Raw genomic sequence first — 15919 nt, 5'->3', positions numbered from 1 at the left:
GATAATGGATAAAGTCTTTTACGGCACCTTGAGATCTTGTTCGGATAATCCAAAATCCAGATAATTCGTGTTTGGATAACCGAGTTTGTTCTATATAGAACTCACTGAGCTTGGGGAGCGTGGCCTAGTCTGCAGGGAGGGGCCAAAGGGAGAAATAGTAGCAACAGCAGCACGGAGTGAGTATAAAACTCACTGAGCTTAGATTACTTACAGTGTGGAAACAGGCCCTTCAGCCCAACAAGTCCACATCGACCCTCAGAAGAGGAACCCCCCCAAACCCATTCCCCTGCATTTACCCCTTTACCTAACACTACGGGCAATTTAGCATGGCCAATTCACCTAATCTGCACATTTTCAGACTGTGGGAGGAAACCAGAGTAAGCCCAAGCAGAGAATGTGCAAATTCCATACAGACAGTTGCCTGAGGTGGGATTTGAACCCAGGTCCAAGGCGCTGTGAGGCAGCAGTGCTATCCACTGTACCACCGTGCTACCAACTTAGGGAGTGAATATAAAACTCACTGAGCTCGGGGAGCATGGCCTGGTCTGTGGGGAGCAGTCAGAGGGAGGAACAGTAGCAGCACAGAGTGAGTATAAAACTCACTGAGCTCGGGGAGCGTGGCCTAGTCTGTGGGGAATGGTCGGAAGGCAGACCAGCAGCAGCAACAAGGAGGGAGTACAGAACAACCTCGATTATCTCAATGAGACAGGCAGGGAATTTTTTGTTCAGATAATGTATAACATTTTTACGGCACCTTGAGATCTTGTTCAGATAATCCAAAATTCAGATAATTCATGTTTCGATAACTGAGGTTGTTCTTTATAAAGCTCACTGAGTGCGACCTAGTCTGCTGGGAGAGGCCAGAGGGAGGAACAATAGCAGCAAGCAGCAGTATGGAATGAATATAAAACTCACTGAGCTCGAGAGTGAATATGAAACTCACTGAGCTCGGGGAGTAAGTATAAAACTCACTGAAGTCAGGGAGTGAGTATAAAACTCACTGAGCTCGGGAAGCGTGGCCTAGTCGGAGGGACAAACAGTAACAGCAGTAACACAGAGTGAGCATAAAACACATTCTCACTGCTAATAACACTGGACTGACATCACATGAATGCAGTGACCTGATTGGCTGGTAGGAAATCTGCAGTAAGGTTGAAAAAGAGCATAGCAGAGAAGTATAAGAAATTAATTAACTCATAAATTTATACAAGTTAATAAAGTAACCAATTGAGTGGAAATGGCTGGGCAGGTGATGTGCTGTAGCTGTATGATCCCATTGTGAACGGCAGTGACCACATCCGCAGCAAGTGTTAGTTGCTGGAAGAACTCTGGCTCAAAACTGATGAACTGGAATCTGAGCTTCAAACTCTGCAGCACATCCAGGAAGGGGAGAGTTACCTGGACACTTTGTTTCAGGAAGCAGTCACGCCTGGTAGATTAAGTAATTCAAATTCAGTCAGTGATCAGGGACCACAGGGTGTGATTGCAGGTGAGGCAGGTAGGGGGATCCTGAGTTCAGGAATGGAGAAGCCTCAGCTTTTGACCTTGTCCAACAGGTATGAGGTACTTGCTTGCTGTGTGAATGAGGAAAAGGGCTGCGGGGAGGATGTGGCAGCTGACCACAGCACCATGGTGCAGGAGGCCATTCAAGAGGCAAGAGCAAAAAGACAAGTGGTAGTTATAGGGGATTGTATAACTAGGGGCATAGATCGTATCCTTTGCAAGCCGGATCGGGAGTCCTGCATTGTGTGTTGCCTGTCCGGTGCCAGGATGTCCAAATTGGTTTAGGGATAAGAAAATTAGGGAAGTAAGCATATGGCTAAGGGAGTGGTGTGAGAAAGAGGGGTTCCATTTCATGGGGCATTGGCATCGGTTTTGGAACAGGAGGGATCTGTACCAAAGGGACGGTCTCCACCTGAACCGTTCTGGAACCGGTGATCTAGCAAATAGGATAAAAACAGTGGTGATTAGGGAAAACAACAGAAAGTATGATGGTAAATGGAAAGGTTAGCATGTGTGCAGGAGAGTTTAACTACAAGACAGACTACGAAAGAAGTAAAAAGGAAGAAAAACTCAGGAGATATTATTACAGATGTTGGAAATCATGAGGTTATGAAAACCAGCATAAAGGTGCTTTACCTGAGTGCTCCTAACATTCGTAATGAGGTTGATGAGTTAACTGCACAAATCATTGCGAATGATTATAATTTAGTAACCATTACAGGGACATGGTTACAGGATGGTCACGACTGGGAGTTAAATATCCAGGGGTATCAGACTATTCAGAAGGACAGACAGGAAGGAAAGGGAAGTGGTATAGCTCTGATATTCAAGGACAACATCGGGGCAGTGCTGAGAGATGATATAGGTTCTATAGAGAATAAGTTGAATCCATTTGGGTGGAAACTAAAAATTCTAAGAAGAAAAAGACACTGATAGGTGCAGTCTATAGGCCACCAAATAATAATACCACACATTGGGGAGGGCAACAAGCAAAGAAATAACTAATGCCAGTAAAAATGGTATGACAATTATCGTGGGGGATTTTAATCTACATGTAGATTGGTCAAACCAGCTCAGTCAACGTAGCCTTGAGGAGGAATTCATTGAGTGTATCCGTGATACTTTTCTTGAACAGTATGTAATGGAACTGACAAGGGAGCAAGCTATCCTAGATCTGGTCCTGCGTAATGAGACAGGAATAATTAATGACCTCATAGTTAGGGATCCTCTTGGAAGGAGTGATCACAGTATGGTTGAATTTAGAATATAGCTGGATAGTGTGAAGGTAAAATCCAATACCAGGATCCTGTGCTTAAACATGGGGGACTACAATAGGATGAGGTAGGAGCTGGCTAAAGTAGACTAGAAACAAAGACTTTATGATGGGACAGTTGACGAGCAGTGGAGGACTTTCAAAGTAATTTTTTTAAAGTGCTCAGCAAAAGTATAATTCAGTGAAAAGAAAGGACTTTAAGAAAAGGGGTAATCTGCCATGGGTGTCTAAGGGAATAAGGGAGTCTATAAATTGAAAGAGAAGGCATAGATCAGCAAGAAACTAGAAAATTGGGAAGGATTTAAAGGTCAACAGAAAGCCACAAAAAGAGCTATAAAGAAAAGTAAGATAGAACATGAGAAAAAACAGAACATAAAGACAGATAGCAAAGGTTTGTTTAAATATATTTAAAAAGTGGCTAAACATTGGTCCTTTAGAGGACGAAGAGGCACATTTAGTCATGGGATATGATGAAATGGCCGAGGCATTGAATAGGTATTTTGTGTCAGTCTTCACAGTGGAGGACACCAATAACATGCCAGTAATTGACAAAGAGATGAAAGTAGGTGAGGACCTGGGAACAATCATTATCATGGAAGAGGTAGTGTTGGACAAGCTAATGGAGCTAAGGATAGACAAGTCTCCTGGCCCTGTTGGAATGCATCCCAGGGTACTAAAAGAGATGGCAGGAGAAATAGTGAGTACATTTGTGATAACTTTCCAAAGTTCGCTAGACTCTAGGGTAGTTCCAGCAGATTGGAAAACAGCAAATGTGACACCACTGTTTAAAAAGGGAGGTAGACAAATGACGGGGTATTACCGACCAGTGCTTAACTTATGTAGTGGAGAAGATGCTTGAGTCTATTATCAAGGAAGAAATAACAAAGCATCTAGATAGAATTTGACCCTTTGGGCATATGCAGCATGGGTTCATGAAGGGCAGGTCATGCTTAACTAATCTTTTGGAATTCTATGAAGACATTACGAGCACAGTGGACAATGGGGATCCAGTAGATGTGGTATACCGAGATTTCCAAAAGGCCTTCGACAAGGGGCTGCTGCATAAGATAAAGATGCATGACGTTAGGGGTAGAGTATTAGCCTGGACAGAGGATTGGTTGACTAACAGGAAGCAAAAAAATGGGGATAAACGAGTGCCATTCTGGCTAGCAATCAATAACTACTGGTATGCCTCAGGGATCAGTATTGGGACAACAGTTATTCACAATTTATCTAGGAGTGGGGGACCATGTGTAGTGTGTCAAAATTTGCAGATGACACAAAAGATGAGTGGCAGAGCAAAGTGTACGGAGGACCGTGAAAGCTTGCAGAGGAACATGGATACTGTAAGTGAATGGGCAAAGGTCTGGCAGATGGAATACAATGTTAATAAATATGAAGTCATCCATTTTGGTAGGAGTAACAGTAAAACGGACAATTGCTTGAATGGTAAAAAGTTGCAGCATGCTGCTATGCAGATGGACCTGGGTGTCCTTGTGCATGAATCACAGAATGTTGGTCTGCAGGTACAACAGGTAATTAGGAAGGCAAATAGAATTTTGTCCTTCATTGCTAAAGGGATTGAGTTTCAAAGCAGGAAGATTATGTTGCAGCTGTATAGGGTGCTGGTAAGGCCACACCTGGAGTACTGTGTGCAGTTTTGGTCTCCTTACTTGGGAAAGGATGTACTGGCATTGGAGGGGGTACAGAGAAGGTTCACTAGACTTATTCCGGAGTTGAGGGGGTTGGCTTATGAGGACAGACTGGGTACACTGGGATTATATTCATTGGAATTTAGAAGAATGAGTGGGGATCTTATAGAAATTATGAAGGGAACAGATAAGATATACATGGAGAGGATGTTTCCACTGGTAGCTAAAACCAGGACAAGAGGGCACAGCGTCAAAATTAGGGGGGGTAGATTTAGGACTGAATTGAGAAGGGACTTCTTCACCCAGAGGGTTGTGAATCTATGGAATTCCCATTCTAGTTGATGCTCCTTCGCTAAATTGTTTTAAAGCAGGAATCAATTTTTTTTTAACAATAAAGGATTTAAGGGTTACGGTGGGAGGGCAGATAAGTGGAGCTGAGTCCATGAAAAGATCAGCCATGACCTTATTGAATGGTGGAGCAGGCTCAACGGGCCAGATGGCCTACTCCTGCTCCTTGTTCTTATGTAACATCACTACTCATGTCGTTCCTGTGGGAAAATGGGCCAAAGAAATCTGCCGTTGCATTTGAGGCCAATTAAAGCTGCTGTTTTGCTGGAGGTTTTCCAGCTCAATAATATTAAATAGTCCATCTCCAGCTATCCAAAGTCACAGACATTTAAACGAATCCTGTCACTGAATTGATTTATGAATTCATGGATTGGATTGAACACAAACAAAACTATCAAAGAAGCAGGAGAAATAATGTGCCCAGTATCTAATTTAAAACAAAATCAGCGTTTGCATGACAATGTGAACACAAATATAAACACGAATTAGTGACAAAGAAAATAAAGGATTGGTGTCTACTCGGTGTAGCTGTTTGAATACATGAGCTATTCTTACATTATTTCCTTTACTACCACGGAAGCCTAGTGTGCCACTTCGTCCACGTTCGCCCTGTAGATTAAAAAAAAACTGTCAATGTTATTCCAGTTTTTGTTTTCGCTTTTGCAGCCCCAGCCATTCCCACATATGGAATAGAATAAAAGAGAGAGAGAGCTCATAATTACTGATGTGATTTCAAAAGGGATCAAAGATTTCCAACATTCCTTGGTTGATGCAGTGCTTGACTTCATTTACCTTATTTTTTTCATTATTTTCTCTTCCTGAACTAACAGCTGTCGAGGACACTACAGCCTCTCTCCAGCTCGGAAAGCTTAACAAACAAATTGGTTGAGGCCCATATTACAGCTTTCAACCTCTGGTCTAACTTTTGGACAAGACTTGAGGATCTATTTAGCTCCATTGGCTCATGGTGAGCTTGTGCATCAAGTTAACATTGAAAGTGGCACAGTGGCTCAGTGGTTAGCACTGCTGCCTCACGGCACCAGGGTCCTAGATTCGATTCCGGCCTGGCTGTGTGGAGTTTGCACATTCTCCCCGTGTCTGTATGGGTTTCTTCCCACAGTCCAAAGATGTGCAGGTTAGGTAAATTGGCCATGCTAAATTGCCCTTGGTGTTAGGTGCATTAGTCAGAGGAAAATGGGTCAGGGTGGGTTACTCTTCAGAGGGTCAGTGTGGATTTGTTGGGCAGAAGGACCTGTTTCCACACTGTAGGGAATCTAATATTTAAAAAAAGAGTACAATTCCCATTCAGGCTGAGGTAGTGTCAGAGATAGTCTCAACTCTCAGTAGTAAAAGATCATGGCGCTTTGCCAAGGTCTGATAAATAAAAGCTAAAAATGTGGCTGGAGAACTGAAGAGGATGACAAGACTTTATTATACAAGGTTTAGGAATGATCAAACTGAGATATTTAAGGTAATTCAAGAATTTAATAGGGAACAACCTATATAGGTTAGGGGCAGAAGCACGCTATTTGTTCCCTCATGCCAGCTCCTCATATAATAACATGGCTGATCTGATTACTCCACATCCCTTCTGACACCAATAACATTTCACCCAAAAAAGAAAATTGCTGGAGAAACTCAGCAGGACTGGCTGCTGAGGAGAGGGGAAACAGAGTTAACATTTCATAGAGTCATACAGCATGGAAACAGACTATTCAGTCCAACTAGTCCAGCCAAGCATGGTCATACCTAAACTAGTCCAATCTGCCTGCGTGTGATCCATATGCCCCTAAACCTTCTCCAATCCGGAAGGTTGAAATTCTCGTCAACTTTGTTAAGAATTCCAGTGCCGTTATCCAAGAAATCAGATTTCTCTGTGGAGTGATGCACAATGACAGACTGGATTTTGTTTTCAGGTTGGACTTTACTGAAGGAGATTTTGGAGAACTGGCTCATTTCCATTTGACTTGGAGGGGATGGAGTGGTCACTAAGGACTGTGGATTTAAGAACTTTACTGGGGAACCTTTTCCCATGTAAGAGGATCCTATCTACTGCATGGACTAGTAATTTTTGTTGTTATAATAATTGCATGCTGTGTATCAACAGCTTGCTTAGGCAGCTCCCAATGCAGTCTCCTCTACATTGGGGGGGACAAGACGCCTACTCGCAGAGCACTTCAGAGAACATCTCCAGGACATCAACACCAACCAATCCCACTGCCCCCTGGCTGAACACTTCAACTCCCCCTCCCACTCTGCCAAGGACATGCAGATCCTGGGCGTCCTCCATCACCACTCCCTACCATCCGATTCTTATGAAAGCTGGTAGTCCCATCTAGGTAGTTATCATGGAATGATAAAAGGGAGGAATGTAATGTTAAAAGATTAAATTGGATTTTCTCTCTGGACATTGATGTAATATTAAAGAGTTAAACTGCACTGAGTGAACATTTTGAAAGTGGGTGGGGACAACATTCATGCAAAAATATGAATCACCCATAGTCATTTACTACTACTCCCCTACTATTATCAAAGTAAACTATCATTCAATCTCTTCCATTCAGAAATGCTTTCTAGCCATCCCCCGAAGCTAGCACACATCACACCTGCAATGTCTCGGGGAATCACTGAGTCAGAAAATCATCTGCATAACGATTCCCCAGGATTAGGGTATTAGCATTTGCATTATAATTTTTATCAGTGAAACAGTGGCTCGGTGGTTAGCACTGAGGGACCCGGGTTTGATTCTAGCGTTGGGCGACTGGCTGTGAAAGTTGGTTTGCATATTTTTCCCATGTCTGCGTGGGTTTCTTCCGGGTGCACAGGTTAGGTGAATTGGCCATGCTAAACTGACCATAGTGTTCAGGGATGTGTAGGTTTGGGGCATTAGTCAGATGCATGTGCCTGGGAGGGTTACTCTTCGGAGGGTCGGTGTGGACTTGTTGGGACTAAACAACCTGTTTCCACGCTGTGGGGATTCTATTCTATGAATCATGTACTTATTCAAATGTCTTTACCATACCTGCATCCAGCACTTTCTCTGGCAATTCATTCGACACATGAACTACTCGGTGTGAAAAAAGGTTGCCCTTTTTCCTCTCACCGTAAAAGTATGCCCCCTAGTTTTAAACACCCCTACCCTTGGGGAAAAAAAGCCTTTGCTATTCACCTTATCTATGCCTCTCATGATTTCATAAACCTCTAAGGTCACCCCTCAACCTCCTCGGGAAAACAGCTCTATCTGCTTTCCATAAAGGCCGTTCCCTCCGCGACTACCTCATCAGGTCTATGCCCCCCTCGAACCCACCCTCCCCTCCGGCACCTTCCTCTGCCACCACAGGAATTGCAAACCTGTACCGACACCTCCTCCTGATCTCCATCCAAGGCCCCAAAGGAGCCTCCCACATCTATCAAAGTTTCACCTGCACTTCCACACGTCATTTACTGTATCCGTTGCTCCCAATGCAGTCTCCTCTACATTGGGGGGGACAAGACGCCTACTCGCAGAGCACTTCAGAGAACATCTCCAGGACATCAACACCAACCAATCCCACTGCCCCCTGGCTGAACACTTCAACTCCCCCTCCCACTCTGCCAAGGACATGCAGATCCTGGGCGTCCTCCATCACCACTCCCTACCATCCGACACCTAGAGGAAGGTCGCCTCATCTTCCCCCTGGGAACTTTCCATCTCTGTGGAATCAATGTGGATTTCACCAGTTTCCTCATTTCCCTTCTCTCTACCTTATCCCAGTTCAAATCTTCCAGCTCAACACCGCCCTCATGACCTGTCCTACCTGTCCATCTTCCTTCCCACCTATCTGCTCCACCCTTCCCTCCAACTTATCACCTTTACCCCCACCTCCATTCACCTATTGCACTCTCAGCTGCCTTCCCCCAGCCCTGCCCCCCTCCCATTTATCTCTCCACCTCTGAGACTCCCAGCCTCATTCCTGATGAAGGGCCTTTGCCCGAAACGTCAATTTTCCAGGTCCTTGGTTGCTGCCTGACCTGCTGTGCTTTTCCAGCACCACACTCTCGACTCTAATCTCCAGCATCTGTAGTCCTCACTTTCGCTTGGAAAACAGGCCCACCCTATCTTTATATCTGAAACTCAAGTTGGAAAGGGTTCAGAAAAGATTGGCCAGGATATTGCCAGGAATGAAGGAAACACAGCAGTTAAGTGTGCACAGAGACCTCCCACCAATAGTAATGAGGTAATGACTCGATAAACTGTTTTCGTGACATTGAGAGAGCAGTTAGTCTAAGCTCCTACCCTATTCTCCAAAATACCACCAATAGATCTTCAGGCCAAGGCAGATGAAAAGCTTTGGTTTAACAACTCACGGTGAAGACAGCATACGCCTTAAATAAACTAAAAAGGAGTGAGCATACTAAAAATATAAGAATTTATTGCACAGGCAGTATAGTTTACACATCAGGGTAAGCAGCTTACCGGTACACCTGGATCTCCTCTTTGGCCTGGATATCCTCTGACATAATTATCTCGACCAGGGGTACCCTGAAATAAAAAGCAGGTACCAAAATACAAAATTTTAAATGGAATTTGGCGCTCAATTTTCAATTTTTCAACTGTCAGCAGAAAATGCGCTTTAAACCAACCTTTAAAAGAAACCAGCATTCCAACATAATTACTACCAATGATGACAATAAGAAAGTACTTAAGAACCCATTTTAACTCCCTCCATCTGGTGTGGCAATAATAGGCAAAACAAACGGTCATGAGTCATTTTCAGCCAAGTTTACAAATTGATCTTCCATCCTGAGCTGGACCCTAAGAGTACCTACTTTATTTAGGCAGCTCCTTGCAAAATGCAAATTGATTTCCTGATAAGACCCTGAGTGTAGGCTCCATAAGACCATTAGACATAGGAGCAGAAATTTGGCCATTTAGCCCTTTGAGTCAGTTCTGCCATTCAATTATGGCTGATAGGTTTCTCAATCCCATTCTCCAGCTTTCTCCCTGTAACTCTTGCTCCCTTTGTAAATCAAGAACCTATCTATCTCCATCTTAAATACACTCAATGATCTGGCCTCCACAGCCTTTGATGAATTCTATAGATTCACCATTCTCTGGCTGAAGAAGTTTTTCCATATCTCCATTCTCAAGGGTCTTCTTTTTATGTAAGGCTAGTCCTAGTCTCTCCTGACAATGAAAACATCTTTCCAACATCCACCCTCTTCAGCTCATTCAGTATCCTGTAAGTTTCAATTAGACTTCCCCCCCCCCCCCCATCTTTCTAAACTCCGACAAGTATAGATGCAAACGTTCCTCATATGTTAAGCTTTTCATTCCTGAGATCATTCTCGTGAACCTACTCTACCAGTCCAGGGCCAGTACATCCTTCTTGAAGTATGGGGCCCGAAATTACTCCCAATACTCTAAATGTGGTCTGTCCAGAGCTTCATAAAGCCTCAGAAGTACATCCCTGTGTTTATATTCTTATCCTCTTGAAATAAATACCAGTATTGTATTTGCCTTCCTAACTACCGACCTAACCTGAAAGTTTACCTTAAGAGAATCCTGGTCTAGAACTCTACAGTCCCATTTGCACTTCAGATTTCTGAATTTGCTCCCCATTTGGAAAATAGTCCATGCCTCTATTCTTCCTACCAAAGTGCATGACCTCACATTCCCACATTGTACTCCATCTGCCACTTCTTTGCTTACTCTCTTAACCTGTCTAAATCTTCCTGCAGCATCCCCTGCCTCCTTAATAAAACCTGCCTATCTTTGTATCATCTGCAAACTTAGCCAGAATGCCCTCAATTCCTTAACTAGATCATTAACGTATAAAGTGAAAAGTTGTGGTCCCAACACTGACCATTGTAGAATATCCAATTGTATTGTACGTAAGTGAATAGCCTTTTCAGAGCTGCTTAAAGGAGCTGCTTGAAACCTCTCAGAAGTAAAACGCCCTCATACTCCTACTAGTTGCTCTGGACTGCTATCAACCTCCATGGAGCCTTGCCTACCTACCTCACTACCTCGGAGATTGCCTTGCCGCCTTCTCCTCTCCCAGGCTCTGACTGTAAACAAATTCAGCACAAATGCAGCTCATTCTCTCCTTCCCAGTCCCCCCCAGCATCCACTGCACTATAGCGCCTCTCTGGTTCCAGAACATTCTATTGGTGAGAAGAGGAAAGCAACAGACAGCCTTTTCTCCACACGCTCCACATTTGTAGTTTAGTGGAGACCCCACACAACCCCTGCCCAGCAGTACGGCAGGGCTCTGGTTTATTTTTACTGGATGAGACAACGAGTTTTCTTGTGGCACACTGTACATGCATATCAAATGACTCCACCTTTTGCTGTGTCATGTGATTGGTTTATTATGATTGACTTGGCTATTTTGATCATCAGCAGATCAGATGGTATCTTTGGAAAGATGCGAGTCAAGGTTTTGCATTTAGAGCCATTCTTGGGAACTGGGAGACTTAATACAAGAGCAGCATCAGAGGAGCAGGAGAGTCAACATTTCGGGTGGTCCCACCAGAGCATCGACTCTCCTGCTCCTCTGATGCTGCTTGACCTGCTGTGTTTTTTCCAGCTCTACATGTTATCGACCAGAACTTTCCAGCATCTGCAGTCCTCACTATCTCCTTTATATAACAGCAGCATGTTCAGACTACTGGATGTCATTTAGGCAAAAAAATTCACTTAAAAATGCTCCTAAATGTAACCATTAGGTTTGAGCTCACTAAGAGGAAAGAAGCCAAAGTTATTTGCATATAGAAATATTATTGCGCAAATAAAATTGAGCATTCATTTACACAGCTCAATTCAAAATTCAGCATGGAGGACATGTGTAAATACTGAGTGCTGAATAGAATACGCATTTAAATGATGCATTGCCAAGCTTCTGCAAATAAAACAACTATGCAATTAGTTTGAAACTAATTTGAAAGATTACATATTATAAAATGATGTTTTTCCACTTACAGGGTCACCTGGTATTCCAACATCTCCACGCTCACCTCTGTATCCGGTTGGGCCTTTAATTCCCTGAAAAAAAGTTAATATGACAGTTCAAAGTGAGATATTCATTAAAAACTGTGTTGTTTCAAGTTGCATCCAATAAGTCAGTGCTATTTAATAAAGTGCCAAATGCTATGACATATCAAATAAAGTACATTTATAAATGACTGGATTCCAATATCTGAATGGATCTTGGAATGTGTTCTTTTTGTCTTCATTACCATGGTTAGCGCTCAAAGGAATTTTATGGCTGGTTGCAAGAGAAACAAAATTTTGAACCAGTCGGTGAAATAACTCCACAGAGGCTGGTATCCCATCACCAAGTCACCCTTTATTTACACGTAGAAAGTCCTTGATAGTGGTCCAGCTCCCTCAAAGCCACCTCAGCCACCAAAGCCCCCTCCCAAAGCCACCAAGAATGGCTCAGAGTGTCAAAATATCTGATTCTCCTCTTTTGATCTGTCAGCCAGGGCTCCCTTATTAGACAAAATTAATATTATTCTATGAGGTCCACCTGGCTGACCTTGTTACTATCACTGCCTTGGGTAAAGTTGATCAGGCTGTGGTAAAAATATACGGGATCACTGGCTTCAAGAAAAACATAGGAAAGAACTGCCTGAAATTCTATAGTAATGTTTAAATTGACACAGGGTGATACTCAACAAAGGAAGGGAATTTCTGAGCTATGGGGAAAGAATGAGAGACACAGTCTAATGGATAGCTGGTTCGAAGAGTTGACACAATGAATGAGACACATGTGACAATAAATCTTTCTCTTTTGTGATATATGGTGATATGAGTCAATGGTTCTGGTGAGAACCTTTCAGATTATCATTTCTGTGTTGTGGCAGTTACGCATCAAACCAATTGTATAAATTTGTTTTTTGCCAGACTTTCCAACTTCAAGTAGTTATTAACATGCATCTGTAATGTTGTAGTCATCTTAGGCCACAACAGACATTCATTGTTATACATTCAGTTTGCAAAATTCAAATTAATTTTCAAATTATCATAAATGGGGAAATAGAGAACTTGAAAATCAATAAGATTTTGAATACTTTGTTAATGATGAAATAATATTTAAAATTAAACAGACATAATTGTCAAGTGTATACAATGCACATATTTCAATAAATGCTTAAATAAAAAAAGTCTGTCTTTACAGTATTTCCATTATCCCCTTTTGGCCCAGCAACTCCGTGGATTCCAGACTCCCCCTGTGAGAAGACAATATTCAGGATTAATTTGTCAAATAATATATACATATGAGCAAAAGAAAGAAAAATTACAAAGTAAAAACAGGAGAAAACGACTTGGTTTTACATAGAATCTTTCACAACTTCAGAACCACCCAAAGCTTTTTATTATGTTTTAAGTAATATAACAAATGTGACAGCCAAATTGCAAGGCCCAACAAATAATTTGTTCATTTTTTTATGGAATTTGTTGAGGGATAAATATCCATTTGGAAGCATTTCCTTGCCCTTCAAAATAGTAACCCGTGATCTTTTACATCCACTATTACCAATATTTTTTTGCCGTGGAGAAAGGAATCTCCTTTTAATGTACTCTTACATTCATTTGAGAGAGTCTAATGTATTATATCACATCTAACATGCAGCACTGCTGTACCTCATCGGGGATATTAATCTAGATTACATGTTCGCATGTGACTTGCACTCACAACTTTCTGATTCTGAGATGACAGTCCTATTCACTGAGTCAAAGTTGACAGAGTATTACCTTAAACAGGAATAAATGGATGCCGTCACTAAATGTGTGTGAGGTAGAATTGACTTGAAATGTCCATGAGTTTATTTTTTATTCATTCAGGGGATGTGAGCACCTCTGGCTGGGCTAGCATTCATTACTCACCTCGAGGGTGGCATGGTGGCTCAGTGGTTAGCACTGCTGCCTTACAGCACCAGGAAACCAGGTTCAATCCAGCCTTGGATGACTGTGTGAAGTTTGCACATTTTCCTAGTTTCTGCGTGGGTTTCCTCCCACAGTCCAAAGATGTGCAGGTCAGGTGAATTGGCCAGGTTAAATTGCCCATAGTGTTAGGTGCATTAGTCAGAGGGAAATGAGTCTGGGTGGGTTACTCAGAGTCATAGAGATGTACAGCATGGAAACAGGCCCTTTAGTCGAACCTGTCCATGCTGACCTGATATCCCAAACTACCTGCCAGTACCCGGCCCATGTCCCTCTGTCCCTTCCTATTCATATACCCATCCAAATGCCTTTGAAATGTTGCAATTGTTTCAGCCTTCACCACTTCCTCTGGCAGCTCATTCCACACACGGACCACACTCTGCATGAAAAAGTTGCCCCTTTATATCTTTTCCCTCTCACCCTAAACCTTTGCCCTCTAGTTCTGGACTCCTCCACTCCAGAGAAAAGAATTTGTCTATGTATCCTATCCATTCCCCTCAAAATTTTGTAAACCTCTATAAGGTCACCCCTCAGCCTCCGACGCTCCAGGGAAAAAAGCCCCAGCCTGTTCAGCTTCTCCCTATAGCTCAAATCCTGCAATATTCCAACAGTGGCCTAACCAATGTCCTGTACAGCCGCAATATGACCCCCCAACTCCTGTACTCAATATTGTGACCAATAAAGGAAAGCATACCAAACGCCTTCTTCATTATCCTATCTATATGTGACTCCCACTTTCAAGGAGCTATGAACCTGCACTCCAAGGTCTCTTTGTTCAGCAACACTCCCTAGGACCTTACCATTACGTGTATAAGTCCTGCTAAGATTTGCTTTCCCAAAATGCAGCACCTCGCATTTATCTGAATTAAACTCCATCTGCCACTTCTCAGCCCATTGGCCCATCTGGTCAAGATCCTGTTGTAATCTGAGGTAAACCTCTTTGCTGTCCACTACACCTCCAATTTTGGTGTCATCTGCAAACTTACTAACTGTACCTCTTATGCTCGAATCCAAATCATTTATGTAAATGACAAAAAGTAGAGGACCCAGCACTGATCCTTATGGCACTCCACTGGTCATAGGCCTCCAGTCTGAAAAACAACCCTCCACCACCACCCTCTGTCTTCTACCTTTGAGCCAGTTCTGTATCCAAATGGCTAGTTCTCCCTGTACTCCGTGAGATCTAACCTTGCTAATCAGTCTCCCATGGGGAACCTTGTCAAACACCTTACAGAAGTGCATATAGATCACATCTACTGCTCTGCCCTCATCAATCCTCTTTATTACTTCTTCAAAAAACTCAATCAAGTTTGTGAGACTGCTTTCCCAAGCACAAAGCCATGTTGACTATCCCTAATAAATTCTTGCCTTTCCAAATACATATAAATCCTGTCTCTCAGGATTCCCTCCAACAACTTGCCCACTACCGAGGTCAGGGTCACTGTTCTATAGTTCCCTGGCTTGTCTGAACCACCCTTCGTAAACACTGGCACCACATTTGCCAACCTCCAGTCTTCCAGCACCTCACCTGTGACTATTGATGATACAAATATCTCAGCAAGAGGCCCAGCAATCACTTCTCTATCTTCCCAGAGAGTTCAAGGGTACACCTGATCAGACCCTGGGGATTTATCCACCTTTATGCACTTCAAGACATCCAGCTCTTCCTCCTCTGTAATATGGACATTTTGCAAGGTGTCACCATCTATTTCCGTACAGTCTATATCTTCCATATCCTTTTCTACAGTAAACTCTGATGCAAAATACTCGTTTAGTATCTCCCCCATTTTCTGCGGCACCACACAAAGGCCGCCTTGCTGATCTTTGAGAGGTCCTATTCTCTCCCTAGTTACCCTTTTGTCCTTAATGTTTTTGTAAAAACACTTTGGATTCTCCTTAATTCTATTTACCAAAGTTAGTTCATGTCCCCTTTTTGCCCTCCTGATTTCCCTCTTAAGTATACTCCTACTGCCTTTATACTCTAAGGATTCACTCGATCTATCCTGTCTATACTTTATACATGCTTCCTTCTTTTTCTTAACCAAAGCCTCAATTTCTTTAGTCATCCAGCATTCCCTATACCTACCAGCCTTTCCTTTCACCATGACAGGAATATACTTTCTCTGGATTCTTGTTATCTCATTTCTGAACGCTTCTCATTTTCTAGCCATCCCTTTACCTGCGACCATCTGCCCCCAATCAGTTTTTGAA

General features: G+C 42.8%; 1 protein-coding gene across 1 annotated transcript in view; it reads right to left on the bottom strand.

Annotated features, from left to right (window-relative positions):
- Positions 1-15919, bottom strand: part of LOC122564270 (collagen alpha-6(VI) chain-like) — a 141809-nt gene that overhangs the window by 43187 nt on the left and 82703 nt on the right. The window contains exons 19-22 of the mRNA XM_087978571.1: positions 12940-12993; positions 11741-11803; positions 9233-9298; positions 5332-5385 (exon numbers count right to left, since the gene is read on the bottom strand). Coding sequence (XP_087834697.1) covers positions 5332-5385; positions 9233-9298; positions 11741-11803; positions 12940-12993 — 237 coding nt within the window. The remainder of the gene's footprint in view (positions 1-5331; positions 5386-9232; positions 9299-11740; positions 11804-12939; positions 12994-15919) is intronic.

The sequence above is a fragment of the Chiloscyllium plagiosum genome, unplaced genomic scaffold (assembly GCF_037043375.1).
Source record: "Chiloscyllium plagiosum isolate Xiang-an unplaced genomic scaffold, Cpla_swu_hap1 HiC_scaffold_34, whole genome shotgun sequence".
NCBI classification, from domain to species: domain Eukaryota; kingdom Metazoa; phylum Chordata; class Chondrichthyes; order Orectolobiformes; family Hemiscylliidae; genus Chiloscyllium; species Chiloscyllium plagiosum.
This window is presented reverse-complemented; position numbering and strand designations above follow the sequence as displayed.